The sequence below is a fragment of the Dipodomys spectabilis genome, unplaced genomic scaffold, assembly GCF_019054845.1.
Source record: "Dipodomys spectabilis isolate Male_0828 unplaced genomic scaffold, ASM1905484v1 ptg000329l, whole genome shotgun sequence".
Lineage (NCBI taxonomy): Eukaryota > Metazoa > Chordata > Mammalia > Rodentia > Heteromyidae > Dipodomys > Dipodomys spectabilis.
Genome location: NW_024871006.1, coordinates 5,602,619 through 5,626,501, shown reverse-complemented (window position 1 = coordinate 5,626,501; position 23,883 = coordinate 5,602,619). Strand labels below are relative to the sequence as shown.

General features: G+C 57.4%; 1 protein-coding gene across 1 annotated transcript in view; it reads right to left on the bottom strand.

The window, feature by feature from the left end:
- Mgat5b (alpha-1,6-mannosylglycoprotein 6-beta-N-acetylglucosaminyltransferase B) overlaps positions 1-23,883 on the bottom strand; it is a 47,408-nt gene that overhangs the window by 20,087 nt on the left and 3,438 nt on the right. Inside the window, exons 3-8 of the mRNA XM_042665449.1 lie at positions 16,352-16,496; positions 11,013-11,128; positions 10,354-10,427; positions 9,206-9,376; positions 8,192-8,356; positions 6,885-7,054 (exon numbers count right to left, since the gene is read on the bottom strand). Coding sequence (XP_042521383.1) covers positions 6,885-7,054; positions 8,192-8,356; positions 9,206-9,376; positions 10,354-10,427; positions 11,013-11,128; positions 16,352-16,496 — 841 coding nt within the window. The remainder of the gene's footprint in view (positions 1-6,884; positions 7,055-8,191; positions 8,357-9,205; positions 9,377-10,353; positions 10,428-11,012; positions 11,129-16,351; positions 16,497-23,883) is intronic.

Here is a 23,883-nt window from a genome sequence, read left to right as displayed (position 1 = left end):
AAGGCAGCTGTGAGCACATCTACCCCCAACCCCTCTTAGCCACAGTGACCACAGGAATCAGCAAGGGAAATCGAGGGAGCCGTGTGTCTCCACCCTGGACCTCATCCAAGGCTGATGCTTTCTTGCCCAGCGTTCTCTCTCCTGGTAAGCAAGATCGGGGCTAAGAATAGGGCTGGGGCCCCCAGGAGAGCAGAGAAGAGCCTCGGACCCAGCCGGGCCCGGCTGCTGGAAGAAGGGAACGCTGCATCTGCTTGCAGACCAGAGGCTTTGTATCTATCACCCCTGCCTGGTGATGCCGTCACCCCCAAGGCTTCTCTCGTGCCCACACGGCGCCTGCCGTGGCCCGAGGGGAGCTCTGCAGCCCCTGGGCTGTCAGAACCGGCCAGGCCGGCCCCGCTCTTCTTCCCGGCTACTGGGCCTGGCATTGGCGGTTTTCTCCTTCCAGTTCACAGGGAATGTTGCATAGCAGCTCTGGCTGTTCTGTCCAGCTCCACAACCTTCTTTCGGAACCTGCCCTGCAAGGACTTTCACAAACACAGGAAGGGCTTTGTGGGAGATCTGGGCTGAAGCGATGATCCCTCTGGAGTTCCCTGAGGGGAACTGGGCAAGGGGCACTGGGTCAGTCTCAAAAGCCAAGGGAGCTGGGCGCTGGGGGCTCACGCCTGTCATCCTAGCGACTCAGGAGGCTGAGATCGGAGGATCACCGTTCAAAGCCTTTGGGCAAGGAAGCCTCTGAGACTTTTATCTCCCATGAACCACCAGAAAACCGGAAGTGTGGGCTGTGGCTCAAGTGGCAGAGCGCTGGCCTTGAGCTGAAGAGCTGAGGGAAAGTGCCCAGGCCCAGAGTTCAAGACGCACGACTGACAAATAATAATAATAATAATAATAAAGTAACCAACTCAAAGGGGGATGGAGGTGTGGCTCAAATGGTAAAGTGGTAGAGTGCCTAGCTAGTAAGTGTGAGGCCCTGAGTTCAATCCCTAGTAGTGCAAAAAGAAAAAAGAAAGAAAAGAATAAGAAATCCCAAGCACCCAGAAAACTGTATCGAGTGGATAAGATCAAATCCTAGCCTGGTACACTTGTCAGACAAGTTTTCCCTCCTGGTCCCCTTATTTCAATATTTCTCTCTCAAGTTCCCGTCATGTGGCACTTAAGTCAACTAATTTTCTACTAAACCCAATTTCACTCATGGATAGAGGGAGAGCTCAGTCATTTCTCCTCATGCCATGTACTATTAATGATGCTTGAAATTATGCAAATAAAATTGACGAGCCCAGCTGACTCTCTGAAGAGAGAAGGCAGAAGCTTTTCTTTCCAAGGTTCAAACGCCCACCATGAATGCCGCCATTGAGGGCCACATCTGGGGATGCGGCGGCGATGCGGGGGCCCGGGCTTGCTATCTCCTCCACGCGGGCCGGGCCGGGCGCATGAGGGGATGTCTGACATGGGGTTACTGCAGCCTTGTCGCGGGGCGTAGTACCCACACGCCACCTCCCTCCCGAGAAAGCCAGGTGTGGGGTCTGCCAGTTGCTCCAAACCTCCCTCCAGTGAGCCGGTTAATTAAAACACCAAAACACGAGGAACAGAGAAAAGCCAGCTCAGCCGTCCAGCCTTGTTGTGAGCCGGTGGCCAAGATACCTGCTGGCAACATCTGTGTAGGGACAACAAACGAACAAGCCATGTCTTTGTCCTGCCACCCCTCCCCCATCACCCCTTACCTCCCCCCCCCATGCCATCCTGTCTCAGCCAAGGGAGGGAGGGGCTTGGTCCAGAGGCTGAGTCTTCATCTCCTTCCTTCCTTCCTTTCTTCCTTCCCTCTCCCCCCCACTCTTTCTTGTTACTAGGGCTTGAACTCAGGGCCTTGGCACTGTCCCTTAGCTTCTACAATCAAGGCTGGCACTCAACCACATGAGCTACACTTCCACTTCTTGCTTTTTGGTGGTTAATTGGAGATAAGAGTCTCTTGGATTGGCTTCAAACCCCGATCCTCAGCTCTCAGCCTCCTGAGAAGCTAGGATCAAAGGTGTGAACCCCCGGGGCCTGGCTTTCCAGTTCTTGACCCTTGGTGCATACCAGAATCACAAGGAAGCAAGTATGAGGGTTGATCCTTGGGCTTGCCCCAGAACAATGAGATCAGAGATGCTCAAAGCCAGGCTCAAGCTCTGGGGGGAGTCTAAGGCTCATGAGGAAGTGGGTGGGGGGCGTGCTCTGTCCCAGCTGGAGTCCTGCCCCCCCTGGACATTTCCACATGGCTGCTGCTCTTAACCTTGGAGCTCTGGGGAGGGGTGGTTTTGTTGTTTTCTTCTTTTGGCTGTTTTTTTTTCACTGTATCTGCTAACAGATTTAGAAAGCACTTTTCTGGGCATGTCCCCCGAGGGGGCTGAGCTGTTTACACCGTTCTGCCCTGTCTGAGCACGAGGCTCATTCGCACATACACCACCCAGGGGACCAAGGGCCAGGGCATCTGAGCGCAGCCCCGGGCTGTCCACTTATCCAGCTGCCATGTCAGAGCCCAGGGGCCCCTCCCCGACCCCTGCTCCCCTGCTGCAGGAAGGGATGCCTTGGGGAAGATGGCTGGTTCCCTGTGACAGGTGGGGAGGGGTGTGTGTGCATGGGGATGCACATGCATGCATACACAGGGGCAGTGTACACACACACACACACCACTATGCCCGGATGTCCCCTTTGCCTCTCCCAGACCTGGGAGTGGGTCTGTGGTTTCAGCACCACATTGCGGACAGCTCCCATCGGGGCCCTGACAGCCCAGGTGACATTAGCCAGCAAAGATGGAGGGGCTGCTTCACAGTTGGCATCTCCTCTTGTAACCTGTGCCCACCTGCACCGTGTGGCCCTGTGTCCCCCCACTAGACATTCCCACTTTCTCCCCTTCCAAGCAGCCCCAGACTAGCCCACCCCAAGAATCACTCCAGCCACGTGGACTTCAGGAGTGGAAACTTTCAGACTGTACTGCATGTAAAGGCCCCTCCACAATACACCCCAGGCCCAGCCTCCTCCTCTCCCTGTTCACTCTGCCTGGGTTACTGGGGGGGGACCCCAGGAAGAACTGAACCAGCTGAGCAGGTGCCCAAGCCTGAGCCAGTGCCCCGGGATCGCAGATGTCCCCCCTCAGCACCTTCCTGGGTGCGCAGAGCCTGGGGACAGGATAAAGACCTTTCTACAAGAGACACTAGCCAGGGTCAGAGGTCGGCACCTGTCATCCTCATCTGAGGAGGAGTCTGAGATTGGATGATCATGATTCCTGTGCAGCCTGAGCTCAAAAGTCCCAGAGACTCCATCTCAAGCTGGTGTGGTGGTGCACGCCAGACATCCCAGATACTGGATGTGTAAAGTAGGAGGAAGATCACAGTTCAGAAGCACACTTATCTCGAAAACAAGCAACGCAACAAAAAGGGCCAGAGGCATGGCCCTGGTGGTAGAGTACCTGCCTTGCAAGCACAAGGCCCTGAGTTCAAATCCTAGTACTGCCAAAAAAATAAGTAAGAGTCAGGCTTTTATGCTTGTAATTCTGGCTACTCAGGAGGCTGAGATCTGAGGATCCTGATTTGAATCCAGCCCACTTACGAAAGTCTGGGAGACTCTTATCTCCAATTAATGACCAGAAAAGCTAGAATGGAGATATGGCTTAAGTAGGAAAGTATTAGCCTTGCGCAAAAAATCTCAGGGACAGCACCCAGATCCTGAGTTCAAGCCCCAGGATAGACAGGTAGATAGAGCAATGGAATATAACATTTGACTGCCTGCTCAGCCCCAGCGGGTGTCAGGAAAGGCAGGTTAGGGCTGGCAGACGTGTGGCGATCCCAACTCTGATGGGGATGTGGCACGCAGTGGAAGCCACACTGTCGGGGCCGTGAATGCCCAGTCATGTTGGAAAACAAGTTTGACATTGTCTGGTAACATTGGATTTTCACACAGTTCAAACCCCAGCTAGTATGCACATAATTCTATACCCCAGAGAAACCAGATCAATGGAGCCATTTGTCTCTCAGATGCATTCATTTAAAGGATTTGTCCCTGGGCAGTTGCACTAAATCACGGTGTGAGTTCAGCACCAACAATTCAGAGACAGCTCCCAGCCCGGGGACAAATCGTGCAATTGATCTGTGAAACCCTGGCATAGGAAACAAGTACATGAATATCCATGGCAGCACTCAGTGTTAAAATAATAATAATGATAAAGCAGGGAAAATACCCACCGCTGGGAAACACTAACAAACAATTATGTATATTCTGTTACAGTACAGATAATGTATATTCATGTAATATGATATAGTAGTGAAACAATTAAAAAACATAACACACAATAACATGGATGTGCCTCAGAAACAAAGCGAGTGAAAGAAGCATGTATCAGAGACTACATACAATAGATGCCATTCCCCCCCTTGGGTTGAAACTCAGGACCTCACAACCAGCTCATTGTTTGCTTTAGTTTGTTTTTGATACGCTCTCCCAGGGATAGCCTCAGACGACTGCTCTTTCAGAGCTGCTAGAACCACTTACCTATACCAGTATGCCTAGCTCAGGTTTTGAGACAGGATGCCTAGCTCAGGTTTTTTTTGTTTTTTTTTTTTTTTTTTTGTCGGTCGTGGGGCTTGAACTCTGGGCCTGGGCGCTGTCCTTCAGCTCTTCAGCTCAAGGCGAGCGCTCTACCACTTGAGCTACAGCGCCACTTCCGGTTTTCTGGTGGTTTATTGGAGATAGGAGTCTCACGGTCTCACCTGCCCGGGCTGGCTTTGAACCACGATCCTCAGATCTCAGCCTCCTGAGTAGCTAGGATTACAGGCGTGAGCCACCAGTGCCCGGCTCTAGCTCAGGTTTTGAGACAGGATCTTGCTAACTTTTGCCCAGACTGGCCTTGAACCTGATCCTCCTATCTCTGCCTCCCAAGTAGCTAGGATGACAAAAGTGCACCACCACCGCCAGCCCCAGCAGGAACTATTTTTACCAAGTTCCAAACCAAACTATAAAACAAGGTGCTACACTGTTCACAATAGCTAGGATATGAAAACAACCCAGATGCCCCACCACAGATGAATGGATCCAAAAATTGTGGTATCTATACACAATGGAATATTATGCAGCCATTAGAAATGACAAAATAATGGCATTTGCAGGGAAATGGATGGAGCTAGAAAGATCATGTTGAGCGAGATAAGCCAAGAGCAAAGAGACAAACGGTCTCCCTGATAAGTGGATGCTAAATCCAAAATGTTAGGTGATACGACAAAACTAACAGGACTTAAGAAACAAAGAACTCCCACTCATCTGGTTGAACCACTACTAAATATCCCCATGCTGCTGATCACATGTATGGTATATAACATGTATACATCGTTATATGTTATAGACTGTGATAGACAATTTGCTCCAGGAAAGTTAGAATGAACTTGTGACTTTAAATGAGCATCATTATTCTACAATACTGTGAAATTCAGGAAATTATGTAATCACTTAATCACAATCAAAAAAAAAAAAAAAAAGAACCTCGGGGAAGGTAGGGAGGGAGGGGATGGTAGGGGGAAAACAATGGAGGGGGTAACAATGCTCAATAGGAAGTGTACTCATTACCTTACCCATGTAACTGTAACCCTCTGTATAGTATCTTTACAATAAAAAAAAACAAGGTACTACAAAACCACCTATTGTCTTTGGAAAAACAAGTATGAGAAAAGCTGATTTTTTTTTTAAGAAACAAAGAAAAAACACAATTTGCGTTAGATGTTTCTCAGAGCGAGAGAGTAGGAGGCTGGGGGAGGGGCCGGTTAGGTGGACACGGGGCCTTGGTGATGGCTGGACATCACTACGCGTTTCGTATGTAGTTCCTCACACATCAGACCCTACGTAATACAAAAAAATAAATAGTTCCGCATCCTGGAGATATGAAAAGGTAAATTCACTCTCAAGCCAGGAGTTGGTGGCTCACACCTGTAATCCTAGGTAAGCAGGAGGCTGAGATCTGAGGATCGTAGAACCAGCCCAGAGAAGAAAACTCCATGGGACTCTCATCTCCAATTAGGTACCCAAAAGCTGGAAATGGAGGTGTGTCTCAAGTGGTAGAGCACCAGCCTTGAACAGAAAAGCTAAGCCAGAGTGTGAGGTAGTGAATTCAAGCCCTGGCACTGGGAAAAAAAAAAAATCTTGTAAAAAAGGCCCCAGTGGTTCATGCCTGTAATCCTAACTACTCAGGAGGCTGATTGGGAAAATCATGGTTCACAGCCAGCTTCAACAGAAGTCAGTGACACCATCTTAACAATAAGTGGTCAATATCTGGGCTAGAGGCATGGTGCATGTGGTAGAGTGCCAGCCAAGTAGACTGAGCAAACACAACGTCCCTAAGTCCCAAACCCTAGTACCACCAAAAACCAAAACAAACCAAAACAAACAGAAGCCACTGAACCTCAGTACCCCTCCCCTCGAGGCTTTCTGGCCTCAGTGTCTCCCCACGCATGGACTCCATGGGCTCCTAGCACTGTGGAGTCGCTGTCTCCACCACACCTGGCACCCTCCAGCAATTCCCAGGCCCAGAGAGAGAACAAGCCCAGGAAGAACACAGCTGCAGAACGGCCACTCCCCAATCCAGCCGCTGGGGATGGGGGGCAGAGGGGCCCCCGCGACGCCTGGCAGCTCAATCTTTCAGACCGATGGTCACACTCCACCTGCACACGGCTCCCAGGGCCCTCCAGGAGCCCACGGGAGGCAGATGGGCAGGTGGGGCGGGAACCAGGACCTGATCGAATGCTGTGAGGCTCCCAGGGTCCCTGAGCCGTGAGGTCCACAGGCAGAGCAGCCCGGCCCTGGGCGAATGGTCACCCTCCCCTCCCCTCCCCTCCTCTCCAGCGCCAGCATGGCCCACCAGGACTCACCTCTGCAGTTCCTTCAGGGACACCGTGATCCGCAGGCTGTGGCCCAGCACGTAGAGCGCAGCTAGAATGTCGGCCCACTGCACCATCTCCCCCAGCGGCCCCCCTTTCAGCACCCGCGGGCTGAACACGTCCCCCGACTCCTCCGTCAGGAAGCCGATGTGGACCAGGACCTAGCAAAGCAGGATGTGGGGGCTCAGCCGGGAAGAACACCAGCTCGCGGCCTCCCCTCTGCTGCCTCCTCCAGGGCAGCAGTGGTCTGGAGACCGCATGGCAGACGAGGCTCAGCCGGGCCTGCGCAGCGGTGCCACTGTGGTGCCCACCAGAGTGACCACATGGGGGGCACCAGGATACACAAGACTAAGGCAGTCACATGCTCTCCATGCTTACATTCCAGGAGGGAGAGGTGGCAACGGTAAACACAGACACGAGATAGTTTCATGAGATGGTAAGAGCTCTGAAAGAAACAGACAGGACGAGGGGCGTCACATAATTCCCCACTGCATGGATGGGATGGACAAAGGGATAGTAAATTGATTGCTGGGTGGATGATGGATGGATGGTCAAGTGGATGGTAGACAGATCAATGGATGGTAGATGGGTGAATGGATGGATGGTAGATGCATGAACAGATGGATGCACAGATGAAGAGGTGGAAGACTAATAAGGATGGATGGGTGGGTAGATGGATGTGGACGGATAGATGGATAACGGATGGTGGATGCATGATGGATGGATGGATAAATAGGCAGATAGATAGAAGGGCAGATAGGTGGACAGATGATGAATGGTGGATGGACAGATGATGGATGGATGAATAAACAGGCAGATAACAGAAGGGTGGATGGATGGACAGACCATAGATGGACAGATGATGAATAAATGGATGGATGGAGGGATGGATGGATGAATAGGCAGACGAATAGGAGGTGGAAGAGGGATGGATTATGGATGGACAGATAAGGGATGGACAGATGATTGGGTAAATAGGCAGATGACTGCAAGGGTAGATGGATGGTGGAAGGATAGTTGGATGGACTCTCTCAAGTGAGCCAAATTATCCCACACTTCCAGACACAAGCCATGAATTTTCTGCCTGACCAGAACAAGATGTGCAGAGAATGAGGATGGTCAGGACCTGGTCACTCTGCCTCCACCCTTCAAAGGGCCAGAAGCCCCGTTAACATCTATCCTGACCTGCCTGCCCTTCCCCAGCCAGGAGCAAAGAAATCCAGTACCACCTGTTTGAGGGCCCACCTGTGTCCCCTCAGAAGTCCCCCAGCCTCGACTTCCTGAGGGGAATGACATACCTGCTTCTGGTCCCTCTGGGTGCCCGCCAGCTTCCGTGTGAGGCGCTGAGCAGCTGCGGCCCACTGGCTGGTGAGCCGCCTGGTCCGCTTCTTCATGAAGATCAGGGACTCCTTCCCGCTGCCCATCAGCTCCAAGAGATGGGACAGGTTGCTCCGGAAGACTGCCTGGGGTGGGGGCATCCCGACCTCAGCTCTCAGGCTCCGCTGACCCCTCCCTCCCCTGTGGCCAGCAGGCCCCAGGATCCACAGCCACAGCTCTGGGGCTTGAACTCAGGACTAGGCACTGTCCCTGAGCTTCTTTTGCTCAAGGCTAGTGCTCTACCACATGAGTCACAGCGCCACTTCTGGCTTTTTCTGTGTATGTGGTACTGAGGAATCGAACCCAGGGCTTCATGCATGCTAGGAAGGCACTCTACCACTGAGCCACCTTCCCGGCCCATAGCTCTGCTTTTCCCCCAGCCAAGGTGGGGTGTCCTGGCCCAGCTCTGAGTAACCGTTACCCCCTGAGCCTCTCTAGGGAGGCCTTTGACTTAGTGCCTGGGGTCTCAACCAGGGTAAGGGGCAGTAGGGGCAGTGGTCGGGGCTGCAGAGGGGCTCCCCCGACGGGGGCCATGTTTTCCATATACCTCAGACCTGTGAACTCTACGTGCCCTCTATTAAACCCAATCCCATCAAGACAGCTGGGAGATGTAAGTACAAATAACAGGTCTAGCACACACAAAGCCCTCGGTTCATGACGCTGTTACTGTTACTCTAGCCCATGAAGGGGGCACCTGCGGGACCTCATCCTGCCCTCGAGCCCGGCCGCCCGGTGCAGCGCCCCACAGAAGGTGAGGCTGGCGCCTCCTGTCTGTCATCTGCTCCCCCAGCCTTGGGAAGAGCCGGGGCCCCACCCACGTCCATCGTGACCCTGCCACCCCCACCCCACCGCAGATCAAACGGGATCAAGGCGGGCTGGCGGTCCCACCCCCCGCCCCCACCTCGGCCCCTCACACACCTGCCTCCACGGCCTACCTGGACTCTGGGGAGGGGCTTGGGGGCCCTGCGGGCAGCCGTCTGATTCCTCCAGGGCAGCGGGGGGCAAAACCACTCGACCTCGCTGAGGTAGATGAGGAAGGAGCACTCGGTGCCGTCCACCCCGAAGAAGGCGTAGCAGGGGTCCGAGGTCCAGCGGGCCCGCATCCACTGCAGACAGGGCCAGGTCCGGGCAGGCAGCTAGCACCTCTCCCCCAGGGACCCTGACACCCCCACGCCAGGCCTGCCCAGCCACACACAGGTGAGGCAAGGAAGAGATCAGGGAAACTGAGGTAGGGAGCAGGTCTGAGGACCCCGGAGACGGGGAGGGTGTGGAGGAGCGGCAGGTGCCATGTCTGCCTGGTCTGTTATTCCCCATCCTTGGAGGCCAAGGGCAAGGCAGTCTCCAAGGAGGTGGGGCCGGGCCCAGGAAGCCAGCCCCTATGCAGGGGGTCCCCAGGAGGCTGTCAGCACTGCGGCCCACCCCCTCCAGGCTTGGGGAGCAGGCGGGGCTGGTTTGCTGCAAGGACAGACCTTATGCACCGGAAATGGCGCCCAGAGGCGGGGGCGGGGCCTGAGCCCCAGCTGCGGCCTGTGGGTGCCTGGCAAGGGGATGGGCTGCTGGGCAGCACGCGTGCTGACTGTTGAGTAACTCATTCGCCAGGTGCTGTAACCCTAGCTCCACAGGAGGCTGAGATCTGAGGAGCCTGGCTCCAAACCCGCCAGGGCTGACAAACCGGAGAGACTCTGATCTCCAATTAACCAGCAAAAAAGCCCGAAGCGGAGCCGCGGCTCACATGGTAGTGTTAGCCTTGAGTGAACAAGCTAAGGGACAGCACCCAGACTCTGAGCTCAAGCCCTGGACGTGGGGGCAAGGTGGCTCATTGGTTGGGGGAAAGTTCAGGATCCTCTGAAGGCAACTCACCCCAGGGGAATGGGAGGCGATGGCTGGGGAGACACCCCCACCCCTAAAGAGGCTCCATCTCTCTGAGGTCGGCCTCCACCAGCCAGTGCCTACGCTGGGGCTGTCCAGGCTGGCACTGAGACCCTGGCCGAGGACAGCCCAGCCAGGGCTTGGTCCAGAAACTGCCTAGGCACAGCCCCCGAGGAGTGGCGCACCCCACCCCGAGCCCCAGCCTAGGCCTCACCTCCACCTTCCCGGAGCAGTCAGGGAACTTGGGGTCGCTGGGTGCCTCGCACTGGTCCCGCCGGCCTTCCGACACTGCAGGGAGAGGTCAGCTGGGTCAGACCCGGGGCCAGGGAGGGCCGGGGAGGACCGAGGAGGGTTTTGGAGGGTTGCTGTAATGGGGCTTGAACTCAGGACCTGGGCGCTGTCCCTCAGCTCTTCAGCACAAGGCTGGCGCTCTACCACTTGAGCCACAGCACCACTTCTGGTTTTCTGGTGATTCACTGGATATAAAAGTCTCATGGACTTTCCTGCCCGGGCTGGCTTTGAACCACAATCCTCAGATCTCAGCCTTTTAAGTAGTTAGGATGACAGGCATGAGCCACCAGCGCCCGGCTCCCTCCACACTTCTTTTCTAAGCCCATACAGGAATGGGGGCGGGGAGGTGTCCCTAGGTTGGAGCTGCTCTCTTTTATCCCTCCCAGCCTCCTCCAGGTTCCAGGACCAGAGACTCATGATGGTCCTCAAGCCTCCGTCCCTCAGGCAGGCCAGAGTAGAGAGGACCGAGTGAGCTGCTGTGGAGCCATACGCCGCCCAACCTCCACCGGGCCCAGCGCACGGGCCTGGTGGGGTGGCAGCCTCCACTGGACCCAGCACACGGGCCTCGGGGGCCACACGCACCCTTGGTGTGCAGGAGCAGGCTGTGGCGCAGAATCTGGTCCACCTTCACGGCAATGTCAGACACATTCTGGGCGATGGCCTGGATCCGTTCCATGAGGCCCGCCCCAGCAGGCAGCCTGCGGGGAGAAGCCAGGGGTGAGCTGGGCGCCCAACTGGGTGACCTAGGGAGGGCGTGGCTATTCAGCAAAAGCCATGGGATTGGAGGGTGGCAGGACCGCAGGGGAGGGGCCTGCACCCAGTGCATGCAGGAGACAGCCACGCCCCCATCCTCGGATGACCATCGGCACTGAGCACCAGCATGGGGCGGGTCTGTGCCAAGGGCTGGGCCGGAGCTGCAGCAGGTGGAGGAATGCCCACTGCAGCCCACACAGGACCCTCTGAGAACCCCGGATGTCCAGCATCTCCCAGGCACAGCCAGCTGCTGAGTCTGTTTTTCTCTCCTACACTATAGCAGAATGAATTCTACTGCAGCAGCCTGCGGCCTTGCAAACTACTAAAACACCAGTAAACTCATGTTGGATTGTGTGTGTGTGTGTTTAACAGGGCTGGAGCACAGAGTCTGGCTACTATACCAGGCTGGTGTTCTACCACTTAAGCCCCAGCTCCACCTCCAGTTTTTTTTTTTTTTTTTTTTTTTGTCGGTCGTGGGGCTTGAACTCTGGGCCTGGGCACTGTCCCTCAGCTCTTCAGCTCAAGGCGAGCGCTCTACCACTTGAGCTACAGCGCCACTTCCGGTTTTCTGGTGGTTTATTGGAGATAGGAGTCTCACAGTCTCTCCTGCCTGGGCTGGCTTTGAACCGCGATCCTCAGATCTCAGCCTCCTGAGTAGCTAGGATTACAGGCGTGAGCCACCGGCGCCCGGCTTTGTTTTGTTTTTTGCTGGTTAATTGGGGATAAGAGTGTCACAGACATTTCTGAATTGAGATCCTCAGATCTCAGGCTCCTGAGCAGCTAGGGTTGCAGACGTGAGCCTCCAGCACCTGAGGCCTCCATGATCATCTTGCTGAGGCCCTGGTTTCATTCCATAGCTGTGCTCATGGCCAAAAAATTCAGGGCTGCCCTTGGCTGTCCGAGTTACTCAGAGATTTAGCGGACAGGCTGAGGGCCAGTCTCCAAGGCACACTTGTGGGAATTGGGGCCAATTACCTAGCTTCTCTCAGCTCAGGTGTCTATGCCTAAAGAGTCAGAAATCAGCTTAGCACTGGTGACTCACACCTGTAGTCCTAGCTACTCAGAAGGCTGAGATCTGAGGAACATGGTTCAAAGCCAGCCTGGGCAGGAAAGTCTCTAAGACTCTAATATTCAATTACCCACTAGAAAACTGGAAGTGGAGCTGTCAATCCAGTGGTAGAGTGCTAGCCTTGAGAAAAAGAACTCAGGGACATCGCCCAGGCCCAGAATTCAAGCTCCATGATTATCACCAACAAAAAGAATCAGAGTGCTGGGCGCTGGTGGCTCACGCCTGTAATCCTAGCTACTCAGGAGGCTGAGATCTGAGGATCGCGGTTCAAAGCCAGCCCGGGCAGGAGAGACCGTGAGACTCCTATCTCCAATAAACCACCAGAAAACCGGAAGTGGCGCTGTAGCTCAAGTGGTAGAGCGCTTGCCTTGAGCTGAAGAGCTGAGGGACAGCGCCCAGGCCCAGAGTTCAAGCCCCACGACCGACAAAAAAAAAAGAATCAGAGTTGCTGTAAGGATTCAATATGAGATTAAACGTCCAGATGTCAGCATACAGCAAGTGCTCAATAAATGCTTAACCCATTAAGCATTTGTTTTTGTTTTTCTTTTTCTGGCTCCCTACTTACAACAATCATCTCAAGTTTGGGGAGAGGATCAGCCATTTTTCCTACAATAGGCACTTTTTTTCCCCCATAAAACATTCGCTAGCACAGGCTTTAAATAGTGCAGACTGCATCTGTGGGATTTAACAAGTTCAACTAGTTTGAAACAGAATTATTGTTATTATACTGGACTTCGCATGTGTGTGGCACTTTCTATTCTCAAATAGTATACAATTAGGCTTCTTGTCCTTAGAAGTCTTTCTATAAATGACTACAGAAGTGGATGTGTTGGGGCTGGTATGAGCATGCACACCTGTAATCCCAGTCACTTAGGAGGCAGAGACAGGAGGTAATAAAAGCCAACCGCTCGCCTGGACAAGGCTGGTCTAAGATGCTATTTCAAACATAAACTAAAAGCAAATGATTGCGATGTGATTTGAGTGGGAGAGCCCAGATGGACAAGGGAAGAGAGCTGGCCGAGGAGTGACAGGGCGCAGCTGTCCAGAGAGGATGGGGGCAGGGAGAGCCAGAGCCACGGAGTCACCAAGAGGTTATGATCCCAGCACGGCTTCTCCAGGAGGTCTGCGGCACTCACGACTCTTTTAGAGGCCCGTGGAGATGTCTGACTTCCTTTTAAAATCAGAGGACAAAAACTTGCTGATGAGCCGGGTGCTTGTAGCTCACCCCTGTAACCCCAGCTCCTCAGGAGGCTGAGATCTAAGGATCCAGGTTCAAAGCCAGCCTGGGCAAGAAACTCTGGGAGACTCTAATCTGCAATTTGCCACCAAAAGCTGGAAGTAGGGACTGGGAAGGTGGCTCAGTGACAGAGTGCTTGCCTGGCATGCATGAAGCCCTGGGTTTGATTCCTCAGCACCACATAAACAGAAAAAGCCAGAACTGGCGCTGTGGCTCAAGTGGTAGAGCAAAGAAGCTCAGGAACAGCACCCAGGCCCTGAGTTCAAGCCCTAGGGCTGGGGGAACAAAAAAGCTGGAAAAAGAATGAAGGTTTGGGAAGGGGGGGGGGGAGACAAGGGGAAGTGGGCAGGCCGAGTGATCAAAGCGCACCACGGCCGCATCTGGACGTGTCAAAACGAAACCTAATCAAATGCATGGTACACAAAGCTGCTATTTTCGAGTGAAACCCCTTTGAACAAGTATCTGAAGATAATGAAAATTGAAATGCCAATTAATGCTAATAAAAGTGAAAAAAAATGAAGTCTGCACATGTTCAGTGTCAAAAAGAAAAACCCCACAAAACCCCAAAACAGCTTGTCTTCTCCCGGGCTGCACCCACAGTGGCTGTGACCTGCCCCCGACTCCAGCCGCCATCCACCTGCCTGAGCTCTGAGACGCTGTGACCCACAGGCCCCCAAACCATCCCCGAAGTCAGACTCTTCCTAGGATGGGTTCCTGACATGTCTGCCATTGTGTCTTCCCAGGACACAGAGTGGGAAACGGAGGCCTAGCTCATAGGGGACAGGGTTGGCTAGAAACAAGTGGAGTCTAACTTCTTCATGTGCAGACAGACGCTCAGCCCTGCGCCTCACTGAATGCTGCAAAGGGCCTGCCCCCACTCCCTCGTTCCCTCCTTTCCTTCCTTCCTCCTCCTTCCCTTTCTTTCTTCTGCAAGTACTTACTGAGCAGTCCCATGCGGCTGGTGTCCTTGCAGCCTGGAATGCAGCAGGAGCAAAGGCCGCGTCCCCTGCACCTGTGCTCCAACGTCAGAGCCAGGCAGCAAGGGTGCAGGGAATCAAACCACGGCATGTAGGATGGTGCTAAGGAGAGGTCTACAGGGACATCTGTGGGAGTGGGGTCTGGTCAGGAAAGGCCTCCTAGGATGCCACCTGAGCTTAGGAGAAGGGAGAAAGCTGGCTCTTCCATCTAGCCAGATCCAGGAAAAGATCGTTCTAAGCAGCTGAAAGAAAGCCAGTGCAAAGGCCCTGTGGCTAGCAGGAAACTCTATGGCTCCAGATACATCAGGGAAGCTGGGAACATACAGGAAAAGCCAGAGACCTGGGACCAATCATGTGGGGCCCACTAGGCCTCGAGCTCTTACCTGAATGAAAGAGGAGCTGGGGGGGGGGGGGCAGTGAGGAGGAATTTGACCTAATTATTGTTTCAACAAGATGCTGCGAGCTGCGGAAGTGAGGAGAGGTGGGACTCTCACCCGGGAGAATGTGCTGGAGGGGCCTAGGTGGTGAGAGAGCAGGGTGTGAGCAGGGCTGGGAATCCCGGCCTGGCACAATGGCTGTCTATGGTGGTCGGGGCCTTAATTTAGGCTAGGAGCCCAAGGCCCTGGCCCGGCTTGAGCTGGGAACTGGGGAGCCCAGGGCCTGCGGGGAGGGAGTTGGAGCTGTCAGAGTTCCCCAGCCAAGTCTTCAAATCACCAAGCTCTGAAGGCCCCGTCTTTAATCCCAGCCAAGCCAGCCGGGCTGGGAGACTGCTCGCAACCTCCACCCCCAGCCTCCTTCAGGCCCAGCCCACACTCCCCCTCCCTCAGCGTGGTCCTTCTCTGTGTCCTCCCAGACCGAGCCCCCGTTCCGTGTCCCGTGTCCCCCTCCCCACGGGCCCCCGAGGCTCAGCCCCGGCTGGGCAGACCCAGAACGTGAGCACAGGCGGCCTCCGCTGGAAGACTCAGAGACGGTTTCCACGGGGCTTGAGAATGCACAGCCCGAGGCTGGCCACCACCAACCCGCCTCCCGCATCAGCTCTGCCTAGGCTAAAACAGCAAAAGATGCTCTCCCCCGAGGACCCATCAGCACCCCCCCACACCCCCGTGGAAGCTTCCAGAAGGGCAGAGGAGGAAGATGGAGGTTCTTCCTCCTCAGCCACAGACGGGAGCCCAAGGCTGGCAAACAGAGTGGGCTAGCACGGCGCAGGGCGCTGGCTCCAGGCTAGCCCTCTGGGTGCCAGCCCACCCACCCCCAGGGCAGCGTCCCTGGGATTCAGGCCCGGCCAGCGCGTCCACGCGTGTGTGCATGCGTGCGCGCGTGCGCGCGCGTGCGCTCACGCCCTCACCTGTCCGCGGCCGCGCACGCCTCGCCGGCTCGCTGCGGCGCCGGCTCGCTGCCGTTCCCCAGCCGGGCCAGCGCATCCACGCGTGCGTGCGTGCGTGCGTGTGCCTGCGCGCGCGCTCACGCCCTCACCTGTCCGCGGCCGCGCACGCCTCGCCGGCTCGCTGCGGCTCGCTGCCGTTCCCCAGCCGGGCCAGCGCGTCCACGCGTGCGTGCGTGTGCGTGCGTGCGTGCGCGTGCGCGCGCGCTCACGCCCTCACCTGTCCGCGGCCGCGCACGCCTCGCCGGCTCGCTGCGGCGCCGGCTCGCTGCCGTTCCCCAGCCGGGCCAGCGCGTCCACGCGTGCGTGCGTGCCTGCGTGTGCGTGCGTGCGTGCGCGTGCGCGCGCGCTCACGCCCTCACCTGTCCGCGGCCGCGCACGCCTCGCCGGCTCGCTGCGGCGCCGGCTCGCTGCCGTTCCCCAGCCGGGCCAGCGCGTCCACGCGTGCGTGCGTGCCTGCGTGTGCGTGCGTGCGTGTGCCTGCGCGCGCGCTCACGCCCTCACCTGTCCGCGGCCGCGCACGCCTCGCCGGCTCGCTGCGGCTCGCTGCCGTTCCCCAGCCGGGCCAGCGCGTCCACGCGCCTGGCCATCAGCTCCAGCAGCTCGCTCATCTTGCGGAGGACGCCGCGGGACTCGGGGCCGCCGGGCACTGTGGGCACAGCGTGGCACGGTCAGCGTGGCCCCAGCCCCACTCTGGTCTTCCCCTTCCCCCTTCTCCCCCCCAACGCCCCTTCCCGGCCAGGGATGGGGTGAGTGGGCCTGTCCCCCAACACCCCCAGCGCAGAGCCCCTCTGCGGCGGGAGACTCTAGGCCAGCCCTGCTCCCTGCCCGCTGGGCCGCCCTGGGAACTCTGGCCACCTCTCTGGGCCTGGGTTTCATGTGCTGAAAACAGAGTTGTGGGCATAATGGCTCAGGGGCCTGGGTCCAGGAAGCCTCTCCTTTCCTTTCCTCTCCTCTCCTCTCCTGCCCTGCCCTCCCCTCCCCCGCCCTGCCCTCCCCTGCCCTCCCCTCCCCCGCCCTGCCCTCCCCTCCCTTGCCCTGCCCTCCCCTGCCCTCCCTTCCCCTGCCCTGCCCTCCCCTGCCCTCCCTTCCCCTGCCCTGCCCTCCCCTGCCCTCCCTTCCCCTGCCCTGCCCTCCCCTGCCCTCCCTTCCCCTGCCCTGCCCTCCCCTGCCCTCCCTTCCCCTGCCCTGCCCTCCCCTGCCCTCCCCTCCCCTCCCCTGCCCTGCCCTCCCCTGCCCTGCCCTCCCCTCCCCTCCCCTGCCCTGCCCTCCCCTCCCCTGCCCTCCCCTCCCCTGCCCTCCCTTCCCCTGCCCTGCCCTCCCCTGCCCTCCCTTCCCCTGCCCTGCCCTCCCCTGCCCTCCCCTCCCCTCCCCTGCCCTGCCCTCCCCTGCCCTCCCCTCCCCTCCCCTGCCCTGCCCTCCCCTCCCCTGCCCTCCCTTCCCCTGCCCTGCCCTCCCCTGCCCTCCCTTCCCCTGCCCTGCCCTCCCCTGCCCTCCCCTCCCCTCCCCTGCCCTGCCCTGCCCTCCCCTGCCCTCCCTTCCCCTGCCCTGCCCTGCCCTCCCCTCCCCTGCCCTCCCTTCCCCTGCCCTGCCCTCCCCTGCCCTCCCTTCCCCTGCCCTGCCCTCCCCTCCCCTCCCCTCCCCTGCCCTGCCCTCCCCTGCCCTGCCCTCCCCTGCCCTCCCTTCCCCTGCCCTGCCCTGCCCTGCCCTCCCCTCCCCTGCCCTGCCCTCCCCTGCCCTCCCTTCCCCTGCCCTGCCCTCCCCTGCCCTCCCCTCCCCTCCCCTGCCCTGCCCTGCCCTCCCCTGCCCTCCCTTCCCCTGCCCTGCCCTCCCCTGCCCTCCCTTCCCCTGCCCTGCCCTCCCCTGCCCTCCCCTCCCCTCCCCTGCCCTGCCCTCCCCTGCCCTGCCCTCCCCTCCCTTGCCCTGCCCTCCCCTGCCCTCCCTTCCCCTGCCCTGCCCTGCCCTCCCCTGCCCTCCCCTCCCCTGCCCTGCCCTGCCCTCCCCTGCCCTCCCTTCCCCTGCCCTGCCCTGCCCTGCCCTCCCCTGCCCTGCCCTCCCCTGCCCTCCCTTCCCCTGCCCTGCCCTCCCCTGCCCTCCCCTCCCCTCCCCTGCCCTGCCCTGCCCTCCCCTGCCCTCCCTTCCCCTGCCCTGCCCTCCCCTGCCCTCCCCTCCCCTGCCCTGCCCTCCCCTCCCCTGCCCTTTCCTTCCTCCCTCTCTCCCTCCCTCCCTTCCTTCCTTCCTTCCTCCCTCTCCCTCCTCCTTCCTCTTTCCCTTTCTCTCTCCCTCTTTCCCTCCTCCTTTCTTTTCTTTTTCCCTCCCTCCTCTTTTTCCCTTTCTCCCTCCCTCACTCCCTCCCTCTTTCCCTCCCTTCCTTCCTTCCTACTTTTTCCTTTCTTGCAAGTGCTGGAGTTTAAGCTCAAAGTCACACACTTGCTAGACAGGGCCTTTACCACTTGAACCATACTACCAGCCCCATTTTGCTTTAGTCCTTTTTTTCCCTTTTCCTGGTGGTAGGGCTTGAACTCTGGGCCTGAGCCCACTGTCCCTGAGCTCCTTTGCTCCAGGTGAGTGCTCTACCACTTGAGCCCAGCTCCACTTCTGGGTTTTTCTGTGATTAATTGGAGTTTCATGTACTTTCTTGCCCAGGCTGGCTTTGAACCATGATCCTCAGATCTCAGGCTCCTGAGTAGCTCACAGGTGTGGCTGCTGCTTTAGTTGCTTTTTTGTTTTGTTTTTTAAGCAGGATCTTACTTGTTTTGCCCAAGACTGCAACCCTTCTACCTCTGCTTCACAGCTACCTGGCTGGCAGGCCTCACTGTTATGTTTAGCTTGTTTGTTGAGCTGCGGTCTCCCTAATTTATGTACCCAATCCTTCTGATTTTTGCCTCACAAGGAGCTGGGATTACAGGAATGAGCCACCACAGGGGCTTAGACCAGTTTCTAAAACAATGGTCCAATATTGTGCTCTGCAACCGAACCTCCCAGCCAGGCTGCTAGCATTCAGATTCCCAGGCCTCCGCTTAAACTTGCTGATTTGAAACTCTGGGGTATGGGGCCCCTGGGGCCTGAGGTTGGTGTACCCCCATGCCAGCCCTGTGCCCAGTGGGGAGTCTGCCCCCAAGTGAGTCCTGTGCCCAGTGGGGGGGTCTGCCTTCTGGGAGTCAGAGCTGCTGCCTCCTGCCTCCACTCCTCCCCTTCTCTGTCCTCATCCTGCTCCTCCAGACCATTCTGTAGAAAACCCTGAGTGTGAGCCGGGCACTGGTGGCTCACACCTGGAATCCTCAGGAGGCTGAGATCTGAGGATCTTGTTTCAAAGCCAGCCTGGGCAAGAATGTCTGTGAGAATCTTACCTCCACTAAAACTACTAGAAAACCAGAAGTGGTACTGTGGTTCAAGTGGGCAGAGCGCTAGCCTTGGGCTGAAGAGCTGAGGGACAGCGCCCAGGCCCAGAGTTCAAGCCCCATGACCAACCAAAAAAAGAAAAGGAAAAGAAAAGAAAGACAAGAAAAGAAATCCCTGTGTGTAAATAGGATTGAGGTCCAGGCTGTCCAGAGCAAAAATCAAGACCCCATCTCAAAAATATCAGAGCAGAGAAGGGCTGGGGTGTGGCTCAAACAGTCCAGCGCTTGCCTGGCATGTGTAAGCGCAAGGCCCTGAGTTCAAACCCTACCAAATGAAGGAAGGAAGGAAGGAAAGGAGAGAAGGAAGGGAGGGGGGAAGGGAGGGGGGAGGGAAGGAGCCAGAACACCCCGGCAGGCTTCAGGGGACAGACAAGGCTAAAGGCCAGGACACCTGGCCCACCTGCAGCCAACACCCGCCAGATGGCAAGAGAGAAGTTCCTAGATCCTGAGACAGGAAGAGGAGGGGGCGGGCAGAGAGGGCACTGGGCGTGGGCACTGGGCGTGGGCACTGGGCGTGCCCTGAGTCACCAGGCTGTCCCTGACACCCGACTCTAGCCCCCTCCCTCTCCCCCTCAGGGGCCCTCACCACCAGCTTCCCTGAACCCACAGGACATAAGACACCGCGCGGCTTTGCTCCCCTGACAGCTGAGCCTGCCCAAGGGGCCGGGAGGGGAGGGGTGGGAGGGCTGCAGGAGCCTGGCACAGTACCAGCAGGAAAGAGAGCCAGGCCCTCCATAAAGAGACGGGACAGCAGGTGCGATGTGGGCGGGGCGAGGACTGGAAGGCCCCGGGGATTCGGGCTGGAGCTAGGGCCTGCAAGGCCAGGCACGGTGGTGTACACCTGTAAGCCCAGCTACCTCTGGAGGTGAGGACAGAGGGGACTGAAATGTAAGCTCAGCAGAAGGAAAGTTCCAGATTCTGTGCTTCCTAACTAAAGTAACTAAAGGAAAAAGGGCTGAGGGTGTGGCTCAAGTGGTACCTGCCTAGAAATGGAGAGGTCCTGAGTTCAAACCCAAAGAAGGAAGGAAAGGGAGGAGGGAGGGAAGGAAGAAGAGGAGGGAGAAAGGGAGGACAGGAGGAAAAGAGGGTCCTGTTTCTATACCTCTAAGTACCAGAAACAGGCAAATCCCTTTCCCAATCCTCTCCTCTCCGAACACCTAGCAGATTTGAATCAGTGGGGCCAGGAGATCCCACTGCTGTGCCATTGCCTTGAATAAAGAAAATTTGGGGTCTCTCTGGCCACCCGCCCCTCCCCATCTCCCGTGCAATCAGGCAATCGATCAAGCAAGACAGAAAGGGCCAGTAGAACTGCGCCCCAGAAAACAGGTAGCCTGGGCCTCTCTCCAAGCCCAGGCCAACCTTCCTGTGCACCCCCCCCACCTCCTGCACCTGTCCTGGGACTGGAACAGGCTGCCCCCACCCTCCCAGACCCATCGCCAACAGCCAAAGGTCCAGCAGCGGGAATGGGTGCCGAGGAAGAAGCCAGCCAGCCAGGTGGGCCCGACGCCTGACAATCAGAGCCGAGCTGGAGCAGCAGGCTGACATCACCCCTCATTCTGGGCATCCGCTGAACTGCGGGTCCCAGGCTCACATCTCAGCCTCCATACAGGTTCCTCCCTTCCACATCTCCCATGCAAATGAGGGAAGCTGCGTACCAGGAAATAAATGCATGCTCACATTTGGAGACGGGGATTTTGCGTGTGTGCGTGTGTGCGTGCGTGCGTGTGTGTGTGGGGGGGGGGGGTTCTAGGGCTTGCACTCAGGGCCTGGGCACTGTCCCTGAGCTTTTTTGCTCAAAGCTAATGCTCTACCCTGTAAGCCACAGCTCCACTTCTGGCTTTTTGCTGGTTCATTGCAGATAAGAGTCCCAGCCGGGCTTTGAACTGTGATCCTCAGATCTCAGCCTAAGTAGCTAGGATTCCGGGTGTGAGCCGCCAACACTTGAATAGCTAGGGTGATAGGTTACGCCACCAGCACCTGGCGAGGGACGGGGGGTGTTTATTCCTGCAGAGGCCTTCTCCTCCCGATGTTCTCTCCGTGGCTCTGTCCCTTCCACCCTCGGCTCTACCCTTTACAGCTGGTTCCATAAACTGCCAGGGAGCAGAGACCTCCCTGCTCTCAGGGAAAGCTCTGGGACGCACAGCTGGAGGAGAAGGCACATCTGGCCCTCTGCACAATGTGGCTGCCACAGCCGCACCGGACCCAGCTGAGGCTGCAGAGTTCTGGGCTCTGGACAGTTCAATCAATCCCTGGCCAGGGCCAGCCTGGTCCAGGGAACACCAGGCAGACGCCGGCAGCTAGAAGCAAGGGCCTGAAGCCTCCAGGCCTCTCCCCAGAGAAGTTCCTGGCTGCTATTTCAAGACAAGACAGAGAGCTGGGGAGAGCCGGGAACTGAGATTACAAGCTCCAAGCAGCTAGCGCTAAACAACTTTGCAGAAAGGAAGGGGCTGGGGGGAGGGCAGCCGCAAGAAGGAAAGAAGCTAGACCTCCTCCTAATTCCTGTTCAGCCCCACTTTCCTAGTTCTTAACATGTGTAAGCGAGTGCACTTCACCAGCCCAGAGCCTGGGCGCCAGTGGCTCCTGTCAATCATCCTAGCTACTCAAGAGACCGAGGTCTGAGGATCCAGGTTCAAAGCCAGCCTGGGCAGTCAAGCCAATGAGACTCTTATTTCCAATTAGCCATTCAAAACTGCCAGAAGTGGAGGTGTGGCTCAAGTGGTAGAGTGCCCATCGTGAGCAGAAAATCTAAGGGACAGCACCCAGGTCCTGAGCCTTGGGATAGGGCTTTGTGCGTACACACACACACACACACACACACACACACACACACGCCAGGCCAGAGGCCATGGTAGGAGAAGAGCACATGCCTTGTCCCCCTCCCCCGACCCCTGCAACCACCCCAGGGAGATGCAGAACCACAGAACCACAGCCCAGCACATACCCCTCCCCCCTTACACCATTAGTCTGGCTTCTCAGACCTCTGACCTTTCAGGAAGTCCAGGTTCCTGGGGGTCACGGTCCACCCCCCCCTCCAGCCCAGCATGGCCCTGTCCAGGGGTGGCATTGGAGAGCCTGGGCATGTGCACCTGACCTTCCCACCACCCATGCCCGCCTCTCCTGGCCTCCGTGGCCAGCATCCCTGCATCTGTGCACTCTTCCACCCCCTCCACCCCCCTCTATACCCCCCACCCCCACCCCCTCCACCCTCTCCACCCCCCTCCACCCCCCTCCCACCCCCCTCTACCCTCTCCACCTCCTCCACCCCCTCCACACCCCACACCCCTATACCCCCTCCCCTTTCTCCTCCCACCCCCCTCCACCCCCTCCACCCCCTCCACCCTCTCCACCCCCTCCCACCCCCCTCCCACCTCCTCCACCCCCTCCACACCCCTATACCCCCTCCCCTTTCTCCTCCCACCCCCTCCACCCTCTCCACCCCCTCCACCCCCTCCACCCCATTTCTCGCAGCCCCAACCCGTCAGGCTCAGCACAGCCCCCCCCCCCCCCAAGGGCGGGTGGAGACCCTGTTCTGCCAGGCATGCCTGGAGACATCACCCCTGCTCCCAGCAGCCCCTGGGACACCCGGTACCGCCCCCCTCATTGGAGAGGGCATGAAGGCACGCGCTCAAAGGCTGAGCGCTCGTGCCAGTCAGATGGATCCATTCACTGACACCGGCTCCAATGACTAACAAGTGTGCAATCCTTCTGGGAGCTTCTGCCCGTGCGAAGCTGGAGGAATGAATGGGTGATGACTAGCACCGCGCCGTGAGTGTGGCTCACCGCACCCACTCCACACTATAGCCTGGGCAACTGCAGACTACTGTCCACGGCCCACCACCCACCGGGAACAGGTGGAAGAGAGACTTCCAGGACGAGGGGGGGGGGCGAGGGGAGGCCATCTCACAAAGCCATGCAGCTCCGGGACTCTGGGACTCGGAGCCACTATGATTTCTGTATGAGACCAGCCATTCCATCCAACTCTGATGAGTTTTGTTTTGGTGCCAGTACTGAGGCTTGAACTCAGGGCCTGGTTACTCTCCCTGACCTTTTTTGCTCTGCTGCCAGAGTCACGCTGCCATTAATCAGAGATAAGAATCTCTTGGATTTGTTTACCTGGGCTGGCTTCAAACTAGGATCCTCAGACCTCAGCCTCCTGAGGAGCTGGGATTACAGGCGTGAGCCACTGGCACCTAGCCCTCTGAAAGGCTCTCTATTTTTCTCTCTGTGGCTGGCTGAAGGGATTCCATCAGTGTCACATGGCTAGTAGGGGATGAGCAGAGATGCAAACCCTAGGCTGGCTGGTCCCCAAAGCCCTGCTCTGAACCTCCACATCATGCCCTGCAAGCATCATGTGTGCAGGGAGCAAGAAAAAATCTATGCCCCTGAGCTCAAAAACAAGACCTGTGCACCTGCAGCCGGGCCTGTCCCTCACTGTGGCAGGGCCTGGGCCAAAGACACAGAATATGTACACTTCAAAGAGGGGGTGTCATACCAATGTCACCACCCCTGACACTCCAACTAGAGGAGTTCTACAACCCAAGGTGTGGCTCGAGAGTTTCAGCACCAGTGGAGCAAACATGCCAGCCAGTGCAATGCTGAGTTCAAACCCCAGTACCACAAACACACCGCATCTCC